General features: G+C 36.5%; 1 protein-coding gene across 1 annotated transcript in view; it reads left to right on the forward strand.

Annotated features, from left to right (window-relative positions):
* The window catches only part of IL1RAPL1 (interleukin 1 receptor accessory protein like 1), a 346993-nt gene that overhangs the window by 81221 nt on the left and 249592 nt on the right, over positions 1-16180 (forward strand). The window contains exons 3-4 of the mRNA XM_034074647.1: positions 10723-10909; positions 12956-13109. Coding sequence (XP_033930538.1) covers positions 10723-10909; positions 12956-13109 — 341 coding nt within the window. The remainder of the gene's footprint in view (positions 1-10722; positions 10910-12955; positions 13110-16180) is intronic.

Consider the following 16180-nt stretch of genomic DNA (forward strand, 5'->3'; position numbering starts at 1 on the left):
TACATTATGTCAAGATCAGGAAAATAAAAATGAATTTATTTAGGGTTGCTTCAAAAGAAGGGAATTAGTCATTCTTTGATATGCAATCTCAACTCATTTGTGTTTTGAGAGCCTTGCAACAAAAAATGTGCCCCTCTGTCCTGGCCTTTCCAAGAAATTAGTTACAAAGGATCCTTCAGTAAAGTTTAACTAAAATGGCTCACTGAGCTGTTTTCTTCTCTGAAGCTGACTACTTCTCTACACTTTTGAATGTGTGGACATAAAGATGGCTTTTATTACCTTTAAGGGCAAACAGGCAGACTGGAAAGAAGCTCTGGAGGCTGGACTGAGAAATATCACTTCCAGTACTGGGTAGAGTAGGTAGCTGGGGTGGGTGGAAGTTCTTGCTTGTCTATATTTGGCTCCAGGGATGCTGTTGATGTGAACATAATATGAATACAATTTGAGTTCTGGTTTCTGTTGCCTGAACTTCCATGCCTCTGATTTTCAGCAACAGCCTGAAGCAGATCAGGACCAAATTTTAGAGCTCAAAATTAGAGCAAACCAAAAAATATTTATTATGTTGATACAGACCATACTGGGGAAGGTTTGGAAACTATTTTGTGGTAAAGCTGTTCATATGAGCACAGTCAAAAATAGTTGATAGGTATCATGGTTTAAGCCTAGGCCATAAATCAGCCATGCAGCCCACTCACTCACTCCCCTCCTTTCTTCCCCCCACCCCGCTCCCAGAGGGACGGAGAGGAAAATCGAAAGAATGTAACTCCCATGAGTTGAGATAAGAACAGCCCAGTAACTAAGGTATAACACAAGCCCACTAATGCTACCATCAATAATAATAATGATAAGGGAAATAACAAGGGAAAAGAATACAGTGCCACCCGTCAATACCCAACCTGACTGAGCATAGAACCAGCCCTTCCAGGTAACTCTCAGTTACATCCCAGGCATGACGTGCTGTGGTATGGAATACCTCTTTGGCCAGTTTGGGTCAGGTGTCCTGTCTCTGCTTCCTCCTGGCTTCACCTCCTCCTTGGCAGAGCGTGAGACTCAGAAAGTCCTTGGTCAGACTAAATATCTGAGCAATAACTAAAAACATTGGTGTTATCAGTGCTATTTCCAAGCCAAAAGTCAAAGACAGCACTGCACCAGCTACTAAGATGGAGAAAAAAATTACTACTACTGCTGAACCTAGGACAATAGGTAAATTTTTTATGTACTTTGAGGTCCTTGGATGAAAGACACATGCAAATTGAATTATATTAATCTGTTTATTGATCTGTTTCTTCAAATCCTGCTTTATTTTCAGCATGTGAATTTCCTATTTGGGAATTCTGGACTTGCTCTGTGGTATTCATTTCTATAAATTTCAGAAATACTTGAACTTTTCTAAAGTTCTGCTTTGGTAGCAGGTTAAGCATTGCCAAAGACTGACTTTTCTGCAGAAACTTCTTGCTTTGTGTTCCAATTCAGTGTGCACACGTCAATGCATTAATCTATGGGATGACATGCTACTTGAGAGACCTTCTCTCTAATTCTGCTTCTGGTAGAGAATTGTTTTTTCCTCATAGAGAAGTAAGTGTAAAACAAGGATAATTAAAACTGATTCTTAACAACCGTAGCACTTATAAGTATTGGAATTATTTACTTTTTAAATTGAGAGTTTTAATGCAATGTCATTTGAGAGTTTCAAGGAGTCCAGAGAAGTGGCATCAGTTTGCTAGTAAACAGCCTTGAAGCAATTAACCTAGTGATGATTTTTCTCTTTTTAGTGTCTGCTTTCAAAGTGTGTCATAATTATTCCCATTTTTGCTGGGTAGATATGGAGAAGACTTAGAGAGTATTTCAAAGGAATCTTATTAATGTGCAAATGTCATTCTTCTAATATCTATAATAAATACTATAATTGCTGGATATCTCTGTCCATATCTACCTATAATGAGTAACTCTGGTAATGGAACATGAGAAATATCTTCTATTCAGAAAAGAACATACTCATGCAGAGTTAGCAGGAGATAAATATCTAATCATTCAGAAACAAGACAGAAACCTTCAAGAGATAATCTTTATGCAGCTGCATAACAGCTGAACAGAAGACTCCCATGTAACATTTGAGACAGAATGATAGGATCTGTCCTCCTGTAGCTCTAGTTGAGCTGTGGATTGCAGTTGTGCTAATTCATCAATCAGAGGGGGACCAAGGGAGAAGCCATTCAGCATCTTCCTTGTTTCCAATAATGCTGTCAGGTTTATTTCTATAAAGAAGGTGGATTACATTTGCAAAAGGGATGATGTGGTGGTAAAGTTGTTCCAATATTTGATGACCTTCTGAGTCATCAGAGTGCATTAACACTCAGTTGTTCCTGAGCTCAGTACCCCATGAAGGCACAGCTGCTTGGGCACACACTTCTGGTAGACATAATTTTAAGGGCCTCTGGCTTCAATAAATAAGCTTTGTTCTTTCATTCATTCTCATACCAACTATTAATTTTTTGTCCCTTTTCTAGAAATCCTTGGAAAAAGTATTTTGATTTAGCAGTTCCCCTCCACTCCCTGTCAGTAAAAAAAAAAAAAAAAAAAAAAAAAATAAAAAAAATCAAAAAAAACAAAACAAAAAAAAGACTAGAAAACAGATGTTCTATGAATAATAATATATGCAGCTTTGCAGAAGAGGACCTGAGGGTCCTGGTGGAAATAAAGTTAAACATGACCCAGTACTGTGCCATTGCGACAAAGAAGGCTAATGATAACCTGGGCTGCAGTAGAAAAGCTATTAGCAGGCTGAGGGAGGCAAGTCTTCCCCCTACTCAGCACTCATGAGGCCACACCTAAGTGAGCAGTTCTGGGCTCCCTAGTATAAGAATGACATGGACATACTCGAAGGAGTCCAATGAAAACACACAAAGGTGATTAAGGAATTGGTCTGTCTCTCCAATGAGCTTACTAATACATATAAATACATGGAAGGAGTCTGCAAAGTGGATGAAGCCAGGATCTTTTCAGTGTTGCCTGGTGAAAGGATCAGAGGGAATGGTCACAAAATGAAACACAGGACGTTCTGTCTGAACATCAGGAAACACTTCACTGTAAGGGTGACTGAGCCCTGGTGCAGGATTGTTAGGGGAATGAGGAATCTTCATGCTTGGCAATATTCAAAAGCTGTCTGGGCATGTTGCCGAACAGCCCTAGGTGACCCTGTTTGAGCAGGGGAGTCAGTCCATATGACCTTCTTCCAACCTTAAACATTTTGTGATTCTGTGATTCTGTAAATGAAAGAAATAGGAGAAAGAAGAAAACTGCTAACTTGTCATTTTCCAAATAAACCATTGTACAGCATTTGTGCTATTCTGGCATATGGTGCTAAATAAGGTATAAAATTTAGTCTTCTTCATGATTATTGGTTCTTCATGATCATTGCACTTGCCATCACCTGAATTATGAAGCAACAGTATACATAGAGGATTTCATGCAAGGGTATTATCTCCCTGCTACAGTTTGTAGAAAGCTAAAGGGATTTTCAGCTATAAGGGTACATTCACAAGCTCTTCATAGTTTTGTCTCCTTTGGGAATATACATAGATCTGCTGCAGAGAAAATATTTAGTGTCATTCTGATATGTCTCCACTTTAGTGCATTATGACTCACTGACCCAAAATTTCTTTGCTAACAATCCTGGGAGGCTGCACAGAAATGAGTACCTAATTTAGCACTAAATTTGTAAGTAGCAATAAAATATTAATATACTATTAAATTCAGACTAGGGATAATCCATACTGTACTCACCTTATATAGTTTGTGCAGTACAATGTGTTTTTTTGTGATTGATTCCCATCCTTTTTAGCTCCCTGTAACATTTTTACCTGCAATCATATTTAAGTGCTATACCTTAAAAGAGTTCACATACTAAGTATTGTAATATAAAATAATTTTAAAAATTGGGATTTATTTGAAGTGAGTAGCATATAGGTATAGCATTAATATACTTTAGAAAAAAAATTAAATTATAATTTTCTTAAATCACATACTCAGATTAGTTTTACAATTAATGGAATCCCTAAGATACTGGTATCACTGATTTATACATGTATACATATGTATGATGATGATGGTTTGACTTTGTGAATGAAGATTTGGTAAGGGCTTTACCCATGCTTACTACAAGCACAGGCCTTTGCAAGTGTGAGTAAACCCTTCGGGCCTGCACAGAGAGGTCTCAACTGATCCAATCCTAACTATTCTATGATTCTATGAAGGGTCAGACAAAATGTGTCCATGGGCAGAATGGGCTCACTAGCCTTCGGGCAACCATCCTAGGAGAAGGACAACTCTAATTTCAAACCCGGGCTGATGGAGCTCGTTTAGCCTTGTAAGTCCATCCATCTAAGAGAAGGATACTCTAATCAAACCTGCGACCTGAGGACTTTGCTGTCACCGTCCAAGCTCGCTAGGCCCTGGCAGATACATATGCATATACGTATGTATAGACATGTAGAGTATAGGAATATATGTTGTATGAATATAGGAGTTTTCTTTTAAACTTATCTGAAATAATGTTTTAACTTCAAATAAAATGTATTTAGATACATATTCTTACACTGTAAGAGTAAAATGTTACACTATAGGAGTATTTAGACATTCCAATGCTGTAAGAGTATGGATTTTTATTTTTTTTTTTAATTTCTCTGAAAGGAATCTTTAATTTTAAAGAAAATATTTTATGGGGAAATCAGTAAACATCATGCAATTTTGCCTTTCGTGTAATTGCCCATACAAGTTCTTAATTAAGATTGTCATAATTTTGTTCAAGTATTTTGTACTAAGAACTTAAGGCTTTATTAAAATGTGGAAATCAATGTCAGATTGATTGCAGCTCTCACAGAGAGATAAGTTTCACTTAGATATTAAAAAAGACAGAGATCATGCAGAAAAGTCAATACCATAAAAGTTTACACATAGTTTTTTTTTCATAGCTTACTCAGAAAAGAGCCTGTAAGGTATAAGGATGAGAAAATTGAATTCCCTTTCTAAAGGCTAATTTGTATTTCATTTTTATTGTCCAAAGCATCAATAAAAAGCCTTTCACATCAATCAGTAGCTCTCTCTGACACAAGGCAAGTGTTACTCTAACGCAGTTAGACTGTGCATTATCTTTTGGCAGGGTGGGAGAGGAGAAGGGGAAACTTAGGATGGCAGCATATACCACTTGTGGCAGAAGAAGATAAAATGTGGAAGTTTTGGCTTCCAAGGATGGAAGTAGGCACTAAATCCAAACAATATTTTCTGGTGTGACTAATTCAAACATAGTAAAACAAGTATCTTGCAAAGCACTGGTATTCAAATAGTCCTGGAGTCTCATGTGCAGTGGGTTATTTCATAGTATCATGCACATAATTAGGTGACACTTGAGGGAAGAAGTTGGTACTTATGTAATTCAGTCAAGGTCAAATGCAGTTTTCAAACTGGGTTGTCCCCTGGGAATGTGGAAGCAGGAGATAATTTCTGAGACACAGAGGAAAATTCCAGCCAGCTTCTGTTCTTTTCCCTCTGCTTTTCTTCTCTCCTCCTCCATTCCTGCAGCACTGCCCCAGCACTTGCAGCTTTGTTGGCTCTGGAAGCTTTGTGGAAAAGACAATCTGTGACTTCAGCTATCAGGGCCAGGGAGCGTGGGAGCCAGCCATCCCAGAGCTTGGGGGAAAAAAAAACCAAACCAACAAACAGGAACTTTGCATAAAAAGTTTGAAAACTGATGATTTGCATAAATGGTCCAGAAGCCATAGACTGCTGAGGGCATCAGGCCCTGCCACTAAGGGGACCGCACTGCATGGCAGCAACTCTGGCTGCAGTACTCACCAGCCTTTCTCCCTCACCACGTGGCCCAAGGCCTCAGGCATGTCCTTAAGCTACCCCACTGCTACCTAAAGGCAAAACTTCTAAAGCTCACAAAGAGCCTCTGGAGCCACTGGACAAGAGCGCAAGTAGTTTATCAGTAACATGTTTTTGTTTTGCCCTTGAATGAAAGCTTTTCTCTTCAGCTTTCAGGCATCCAAATAGCTCTAAGAGAAGTTACTAGGACTGAGAAAGGACTGACCTGTGTCTACAAAACCATGAAAAAACTTATTAATGAAGTCAACAAAAGTTTTCCCCTGAAATGGGGTGGACAATTTGTAGAAAGTGGATATTGACATCACTGGACAAGTTTACTTATTCAAAGTTTAAATACGGTGAAGAAAAGACTTTTTGCAGACTTTAATGACCAGTTTGAGAGGAGTTGGAAATAAAGTTACTTTCACAACTCAGCTTGTATGGTGAGGGAAAACATAAAAAAATTTTTTTTTGCTTCTTGTTTGTTCTCTGTTTTGTTTACCATGGTAAATAGAATTATTATTACATATAGCATAACTCATTACAAACAACTGGTCTCTATTAATACACACCTTGCAATTTTTCTAGTAATTCTACTGAAAGGGTAAAATCTAATTTGCTGTCATGATATACACTGAAAGAACATGTCTGCTCTGCTGCCGGTTATCTTCCTAATTTATCATTGTGTTTAATATACCCTGAAAAAATACAGTGTAATGACAGGCTATGTACTACAAGTATTACATCCCTTGAAAATGGAGGAGAAATAAAGGAAATGTCGCGTAATGCAAAGACTTAAGATTGCTGTCTTAAATGAAAAACACTGTTAAATGGGTCTGGCTGCATTTGTAGATATCATTATTGTACTATGGTTCCATCAGACCTTATTTAGAACTGCAGAAAGGTAGTGTTGTGCCTGATGATAAATACCAGGATCAACAGAGGTCTGTTTGACCTGTTCATCTCCTTTGAATGCTGCATTTTTGTACTAGATGAAGATAGTCTTATCCTTAACACCTTCTCTGAGAGAACTGATTCTTTACAAAATGAAGGCAATTTGGCTGCACTCTACAATGAAATAAAACAGGGGTAGTGGTGAGAACTTTCCAAAGAGCATTTCTTTCTAGTCCCAAAGACAGTGTGTGTTCTGCATACATGGAAGATGAATATATGTGCTGTATTTCCCTGAATTATCCTGCTGGTTAAGGGTATGCATGGCAAAGCACCAGAGTGGACAAGTAGCAGAAAGAGTCCCAGTTTCCTTCCTTCTGTCATGAATAGGGATGATGAGTAGTGCTGCCTGGGGAGTACTGAGCTGTATAAATCCACTGCCAAATTCTCTCTGGTGAGGCTGACAATTACTAGGTTTTATTCAGTGCAAGAAAAAAGTAGAGTTCTGTAAAAGTAGCCTATTTTGCCCATTTTAGAGATCTGTAGTATAACAAAATTATGCTTTAAGTGCTTAGTTCTCTAAGCAAATTCTTTAAATGTAGATGCTGATATTGCAAGTAGTGTAGAGAAACTACACTTGCTCTGCATGTGTTCGCTTCTCTGTTTCCTCTTGTGTCTCATCTTCCTCCTCCTGTTCTGATAAGTTACTTGCTAATTTATTTTTAAGTTGTATTTGATTTAAATGGATTTGTTGTCTTAAACAAAAATCCCCAAATAGCTTCTTGATTCCTGTTTTTGTATGGTCTAGATATTTTTATTTTTTTTTCTTTTTACCCTCCTTAGTATATGAAAGCTTGCCAGAGAGCTCTGCTTTGTGCTACCTTTTTCTGCTACCTGAGGGGCTCCACACCTACTGTATCGACCATGCGCCAGCACACTTACCTCCTCTTTCTTCTTCTTCATTCCTACTTTGGAACCGTTTAATTTTTTTTCTCTTTTTCTGTTCTGTGAGCCCATTATCTTGGTTTTCTTTGCTCATACTGTTTGTGTTGCTCTGCCTTTTATATCATTCTTTTTAGTTTTGTATCACTCCTACAGCCTAGGTTTCTGACACAGAGCATGAAATAGGTCAGATTGACAGTGCAGTTAGTGTCTGGCATTGCAATAAAAAAGTCTGTGTCACCAGGAGGCATCCTGTGCTTTAGGTCCTTTGATGATACTTTGGGATTTTGAGAGAAAATTATGGTAGGGAACTCAGCTGACAAAGTATCCATCCAAACAGTTTCAGTACATAATTACCTTACAGCCCAGTCAATTTGTGCTTCTGTCTGCAGGAGGCTTATATCCATATGAGTCAAATCACAGACACACAACTTGGAGTCATTAAATTCAAACATCCTCTTCAAACAATAGGTTTAAACATTTTTGAGATATGTCTTCTTACAGAGCAGGAAGCCTAAGCCACATCTGGTAATGAATCTGCTGTTGCGATGGAAACTTGGATGTGTCTTAAAACGAATCCTAGCTCTGGCAATTGACATTGCCACTGTTGCAGAACAGAGCTCTTGGTAGAACAAAACATAAATCAGATTTTTTTGGCCAATTCACTCTGAAGAATGTGAGAAAAAACAACAACAACAACAAACATACAAACAAACAAAAAAACCCACAAAAACCCAAACCAACAAACAAACAAAACCCACCAAAAACCCCCAGTCCCCCTCCCCAAATAAACCCTAAAACAACCCCCCCCCAAAAAAAAACAACAAAACAAACAACAAAAAGCCCCTTATATGACAGGTTTTGCTTAACTTGCTTCTTCAGAGAATGGTTTACAGTTAACTAGGTTTTGTGCTTGGTTTTTTTTTAATTTTTCCCTCCCAGCTCCTTCTAGAAATTTTTAAATTGCAAGATTCAGTAACATGAACAAAACATAATGCTCAAACACAAGGAAAGGAATAAAAAAGAATGTTTAAAAATGCAAATTGAGTAGCCAGTACTTCTCTGTCTCAGCTTCCTGTGTATTGCTCTCTGTCATCCAGTAATGGAATCTTCTTACATAGTTAGCGCACTCTTGATCTTCAGAGCTTGATGGTTTCTGTAGACCTTCTTCCTATATCCAAGAGAGAGATCTTCCAAGAACAGAAAACCAATTTTGCCAATTAGGAAAAACTGATTTAGGTGACTTTTTATGATGTTTTCAAGCCACATAATAAATATTCCAAATAGTGTCTTAATAGGGGAACAACATAATGTAAAGAAATAACAATGTGTTCTTTAAAACACTACATGATTTTCGATTGCATGCATGGGTAAGAATAGTGATAGGCTCTTAGCTTAAAAGTAGCAAGAGCCATTCATATTCAGTGAATGTGAATCCATAATTTGTTTTGAATAAAGCTTATCTTTATTTGCTTTATACAGTAAGATTCTTGAATGGGCTAATAAATTATACTTACAGTTTCATTATAAGGGCTTAATTTGCATTTGTTTTCTTTACAAGTCCATGAATTAAGTGGATAGCTAAGGGTCATTCTGTTCCAGAATTTATAACTCTAAGAATATTCTCTAATTTGACAGTTAGTTATATATCTTTCTTTTCAGGTTTACATTTTCTGTAGAAAATTGGACTATAGAGTTCTTTGAATGATGTTCCTCTTATTCTTTGTCCTTAAGTATTTCTGTCCACTCTCTTGAAAAGAAAAAGGAAACAGATTTTACAGAATTTAAAGAGAATGAGAAAATGTAGCCGCCTTTGTGATCCTGCCATGTCTGAGAAACATGAGACTGTTGTAAATCGGCAATTTGGTCGCGGAGTATGAGAATGGAAATAAGAGAATTAAAGTTTCCTCACTGCTGTCTGCAGGATCCTCTTTCAGCAGATCAGGGGTCAAATGTGCTTACGAAACTGTAGGGGACAAATCTTGCACAGTGTGTTCCTGGGGAGTAGTCGACTTTACACACTCATTCACTGCCCACCTGGAAATTAAAATTTAAAAAAATTGTTCAGTTAATTTTGTCTTTAGTCTAATTGAAGATGTGGGAAGACGATGTTCCCCAGTCTCTGGCTGCCTAGCATATCAATATTCAGCAGCACCAGAAGTAACAAGTTTCAGAAGAGAGCCCAAACTAATGAAGGCTCTAGGTAATGAGGAAACATTTTGGCATAGGAGTATGAGGATTGAAAGCTAATGTAAATAAGTTAGCAGTCCATTAGGTTAAAACATCCTTTATTCCATAATGGGAAGGATCACAAGACTCCTTTTAATTAAAGACTTCAAAAAGATTACCTGTTCCACTTTAAATTATGCTCAGATGTGTTGAGTAGGTGGATCTTAATGCTCCAATTTGTCATTTGCCTCTGGTACTACAACACCCTGAGAGTCGTTGTAATGTTGTCTGTCAGTGAGTTGGTTGTCTAATTTCATTAGCAAATGCATGGAGTTTTTATTGCTTATTTACTTTATCATGGAATCATAGAATAGTTGGAAAGGACCTTAAAATCATCTAGATCCAACCCCTCTGCTGTGGGTGGGGACACCTCACACTAAACCATGCCACCCAAGGCTCTGTCCAACTTGGCCTTGAACACTGCCAGGGATGGAGCATTCACAACTTCCCTGGGCAGCTCATTCCAGTGCCTCACCACCCTTACAGTAAAGAACTTCTTCCTTACTTTGGGGAAAATTGTTCTCAAATATGCAGTAGGGACTGTAATGTTAAAAGCAGTATGACAAAAGGGAGAAATAAATAGTCTTAGAGTAGGGTCAACCAATGCCTTCTAAATATTGTAGGTAGTGGCTGAGAAAGAAGTAAAATTGTTATGAACAGCTATAAAATAAACACAAAACACAATATCTGGTTTGCTATCTTTTGCTTGGGATGAAAATAATGACATAAAGCTAATGTCATGTACATTTAATTTATTTTTTACATTATTCTGTTATTTCTATTTTTATTGCATTACAGAAACTCAACTTACTGTATGAAAGTGTCGATTTCATTGACGGTGGGTGAAAATGACACTGGACTTTGCTACAATTCAAAGATGAAATATTTTGAAAAAGCTGAACTTAGCAAAAGCAAGGAAATCTCATGCCCTGAAATTGAGGATTTTTTATTTCCTTTTAGAGAGCCTGAAATTCTGTGGTATAAGGTAAGGAATGCTAAAGATTTTAATATTCAACATGTTATTATGCAATGTTGTCCTGATTTTCCTGATCTAAATATGATATGAAGTTTGGATTGTTTTAAAATTTGTTGAGAACAGACAACAGAATCAAGGATAGAAAAGAATAAACTAAGCGGAGAAAATTAAAATCCTTCCATTGGTTAACTTTAGAGCTTATATTTTCTTAGTATCTATTTATGACTGTCACAAAGAATTGCCAGCTTTCTGCTTAACTAGAAGGCTAAAACTGAAGTGTTACCAGCCTGGGCTGGTTTGATATGCTAAGGTAAAATCATGTGAGCTGCTTATACAGCAATTCATTTTGCTGTACAGGCTAAAGAGTATGCTTCTAAAAACTCAAACATAAAATCTATTTGGATATGAATAGGATAGCTATACATGCTGTTATCTAAATGGATGGCTTAATTTTGCAGCGTAAAATTCAGCAAAGACTTCAAAAATTTGGTCTTTGCATGTTAGCTTTTACTTGCAAATATAATTTAATTGTTATTATCCGTAACTTTATTTTAATATTGTGTACTGATTCCCTGATCATTACTTAAGGGACAGACAAGTTCTTGCAAAAAGTGCTGCCTTTGGGCATCACAGTAGAACTATGAACAGCACCTTGTGTTCTGGATTTCTTACCATCACAGGAGATAATACTTAAGTACTGTAAGGCACACAATTTAAAGTCCTCAAACAGTTCAGTAAATCTGAAATTTAGAGTCTGTATATTTTGTCCATACAGATGTCTGTGTATATAGGAAGTCAGAGTTTTAAGTACGAGGTGATATGCATTCAGACTATTTTTTAAAGGCTGATAATTTGCCTTATAGCATAATTGCTTTTAAGTGTGATACACAAAACCATGCTATGTAGTAAGCAAAAACTAGAAGGATTCTGCCCTAATTAATTGAATGCATGTCTAGGATAAGAGGTAGGTAACCAGTTATTTGCTTATACTCTTCTGGAATTTTGCTTTCGTAAGACAATATGTGTAACTGAAGTTTTAACAAATTTAAAATTATGACTGGCTTCTTAAATAAGAGCTGAAGTTTTAACAAATTTAAAATTATGACTGGCTTCTTAAATAAGAGCTCAGAAGACTGGCTTTTGAGAGTCATTGACAATATTTGTTTGAATGAACTCAAGCAACCTCTTATACTTTAATATTTTTAAAAGCCTTTTCTGTATAAACAGTGATTATGCTGAAGTAAAATATTTTGTGATAGCCAATCAAAAGATAATTTTCTGATGAGAAACACCAATCCCTTTTTCTAATTACTCATAAATATTTGCAATATTTTTTTTTGCAAAAGAAATTAAAAAACTTAGAAACACTAAAAATATTCAAAGTTATTTTGAGTAGTTCCTAGGTTAATTAAGTGAAAATAAGTTAGTTATTTTAGGGAACTAAGAAACATGCATGCAAAAATGCATGTCATCTACTATAGCATTAAAAAAAAATGTTTTTGTAGTAATAATTGAAATGTTAAGCATTTTTTGTAGAACCAAAACTTTTGTTTTACTTTGATTACGTATAGGTTTATTTTTAAGATTTTGTAGAAAGAGCTATATAGCATCCTAATTTCTCCTCATTGTCATCTTCTGTTTCTTTATATTTTTTGATTAGAAGTTTTTAAGAAAACAGCTTTGAGAAAGTCTCTCCTTTAACGTGTAGCTACTGCTAATATAATAGTCATGGAACACAGACATAACTGTAACAGAAAATAAGTAAATGAAATAGGAGTCCCTCAGCAAAGTTATGTCTAACGAAAACCACCAAAGGAAGCAGCTGTTCTTTTTCTTGTCAGAGGGCATATATTAAATCAACTGATAAAATTACATAATCTTTTTTTCTTTTTAAGCAACACTTACCTGAACTGGCTTTTTAAGTATTTAGTGTATGCAAATTTGATAACTAGCCTGGGCTTTTGTCTAGCTGTATTACCTTTGAGAAGCATTGAAAGCAGTGGTCCAATTTTAGTGTAAAAACAGTCACTGAAGTGTTATATTATCTTTAAACAGGAATGCAAGTCAAAGACATGGAGATCAAGTATTGTGTTTAAAAAGGATACTCTTGTCATTCGGGAAGTTAGAGAGGATGACATTGGAAATTACACTTGTGAGTTGAAATACGGATTCTTTGTTGTCAGAAGAACTACAGAATTAACAGTTACAGGTAATTACAGGCTCTTGTTATCTCTTGTATTTAGAAAAATACATTAACTACTGTGATATGTGCGTATTTGAGTCATTATACTTACAGAAACCACTTCTGCACAAAACTTTGCTGTTTGTCTAGATGTCGTGGTTAAACCAGAGCTCTAGTTATGACTGGTTGATAGATTAAAGCTGTCCTGAATACTTCACAGTTGTGTAACATTTTTGCACAAGTCTGAGTTTTCATTTATTCCAAAGCTTGTGAGTAGATCTTTATTTTGACTGGAAAATGTGGTCAAAGAACAGGTAACTTCAGCAAGCACTACCTCTAATGGAAATTAAGATCACTAAGTCTATCATACTTCTTCGTGTGGTAAAGAATAGTTGTAGCTATTGCTCAATAGTTGTAGTGCTAGTTGTGTTTGGACATGTGAATAGGTCTAGCTACAACCCAAGAGCTGTAGCTCTAGCCAGCAAGACCTTTGCAGCTGCGTGACAGATATGTAAGGGGTAGTGTTTGTGCAGCGCATGACTGAAGGATGGTAGCATTCTTCCTCTGGTATTCTCTCCTAATTTTCTGTAGTTTGTAGTTCAAGAACTTTCTGTTCTCAATCGTTGTGTGATGTGGGTACCGATTAACTTATTCTACATTAGTCTGATTATTTTATTTATCCATTCATTCTTGGCTTCAAACATATTTTGAAGTATCGAGTTTCACAGAGTAATTATGTAACACAAATAGACTCTAAAATTTATCAAACAGCATTTGAAGAACGTACATATAATATAATCTGCATTTAAAACTACCATATCAACATGTAAAATCCATCATAGATGAAAGCAAAATATATACTGTAATAGTAATGTCCACAGTGGCAGAACAGTAAGAAAAATGGTCCATTAAATTTTCATTTCCTTACCAGACCTCTGTTTTACAGACATGTAAAGCATGTAGCTGAACATACATCTAAGGTAGAAAACTAGGCTCTAGAATTTTGTCATTGGAAGACAGGAGTACATCATGATCTATGTAATTCAGTGTAGTTCCACAGTATATTGCGTAAAAGAAGACAAGACAGGATTTTCCTGCAAACTGGAGGTGAACTACATCCCTATGATTGACAAAGATACTTGTTTATGCAAGTTCTTGCACCTTCAAAATACCTAATAAATCAAGAAACAGCTATTAGAGAAGGAGTTTTGTGGGCTTTTTTTCCTCCTTTTTAATATCTAGTATATAAATTTATTGCATAGTCACAAACAGAAACAGCACTTATATTGTGCATTAGGCTGAATTGCAACAGTTTCTTTTTATGATGAAAACTTTGCTTTCTGTTTTGATGTATCCCATTTGCCTTTCACATTAACAGAAATTATAGTGAATTATGGTTTGCAATTTTCTTTTAGTAGATTAATCTGGTAATCATATGGTTTATGTTTTTTTGAAAGAATCCAAGTAATAAATCATATTGATTTAAGCTCAATATCCAGGATTTCTTAATATTTATTTTCTTAATGGAATTGACTTATTTGGTAAGTACAGACAAGACAATTGCTATCAAGTGATTAAGCTCACAGTAAACATCCGTATACTCTTATTGACTCTTGTATAAAGAAAGCAGAAACAGAGTTTTCAAGAATTAGATTTATATCAGAAGGCGGTTGTCAGTTTTCTTTTGCAATACATGATGCATTGATTCAAAATGTTCATATTCCCTCAGTCCTCAGGTGATCTCCTCTGTCCCTACAGTTGGTGCTCCACTACACAGCAATATTTCAAACAGACTCAGGCTGTTAGAAAGGAGAAAGAAAAAAGCATTGGAGCCAGATGCATGTTACTATTTTAGTAATAGTCTTAAAAATGTAATTCATTGCTTGTAGTGTAGGTAGGAGTTCAGTATTTAATTTTTAACTAGACAGAGACAGAAACAGACTTGGCTGATTTTGATGTGCTAAAAATGAATGAAAGCATACGGAGGGAATTATTCAGTTTCCACCTCTGCAAACCCCAGCAAATGTAAGGACAACCTCCAAATTAGTAAACTGCTTGGGTAGTATGTAGGTCTTCCATATCATCTTTATAATATTATGTAACTGAACAAAACAAACAGATCTGTGCAGGGCATTTGACACTGTCCTGCACAACATCTTTGTCTCTGAACTGGGGAGGCATGGATTTGATGGATAGACCATTAAGTGGATGAGGAATTGGCTTGATGGCAGCAAAGGGTTGTGGTCAAAGGATCAATGTCCAAGCAGAGATCAGTGATGAGTACTGCTCCTCAGGGGCTGGTATTGGGACTGTAGCTATTTCATTTCTTTGTTGGTAACATTGACAGTGGGGTTGAGTAAGTCTGATGATATCACAATACTGTGTATTGTGCTTGGCACACTGGAGGGAAGTGATGACATCCAGAGGGAACTGTATAGGCTTGAGAGGTGGGCCAGTGAAGTTCAACAAGGCCAAGTGCAAGTTCCTGCAACCAGATAAGGGCAATCGCAGACACAATTACAGACTGAGGGGAGGCTGGATTGAAAGCAGCCCTGAGAAGGACTTTAAGGCCAGGCTGGGAGATGCTTTTAGCAAACTAGTCTAGAGGAGGATGTCACTGCCTATAGCAGTGGTGTTGAAATAAGGTGATCTTTAAGGTCCCTTCCAATGCAAATCATTTTAATGATTCCATGATTCCAAGGTGTGCTTCAGCAGCACCAGCAGCAGGGACCTCTGAAGAGGGCCACCCTGACTCCCCAAAAACACAGCTGCAGTAGTTCCTGCCCTGATACTAGTCTGTTAAACTATGGATGTAACTCTATATGTACATTATTTTCAGTATTAATGTTGTGTATGTTTGCTATGATAACCTCAATGCTTTATACCTTAAATATCTATAACCCGCAGAGTGAAATATGGAATAGCTCATATTCTGATTTAGAATTAAAGTTAAAAGGATTAAGAAAATAAGGAAATTCATATATTTTTAAAAAGGCCAAACTTGCTTTTTACTTGGTATCCATCTCATCTAAGTATAGCTGTTGAAAATACCTAAGCCATGGAAAGAATCTTTTTTCCGCTTTTAAAGAATCAGAAAA

Source organism: Melopsittacus undulatus, chromosome 2 (genome assembly GCF_012275295.1).
Source record: "Melopsittacus undulatus isolate bMelUnd1 chromosome 2, bMelUnd1.mat.Z, whole genome shotgun sequence".
Classification (NCBI taxonomy): Eukaryota; Metazoa; Chordata; class Aves; order Psittaciformes; family Psittaculidae; genus Melopsittacus; species Melopsittacus undulatus.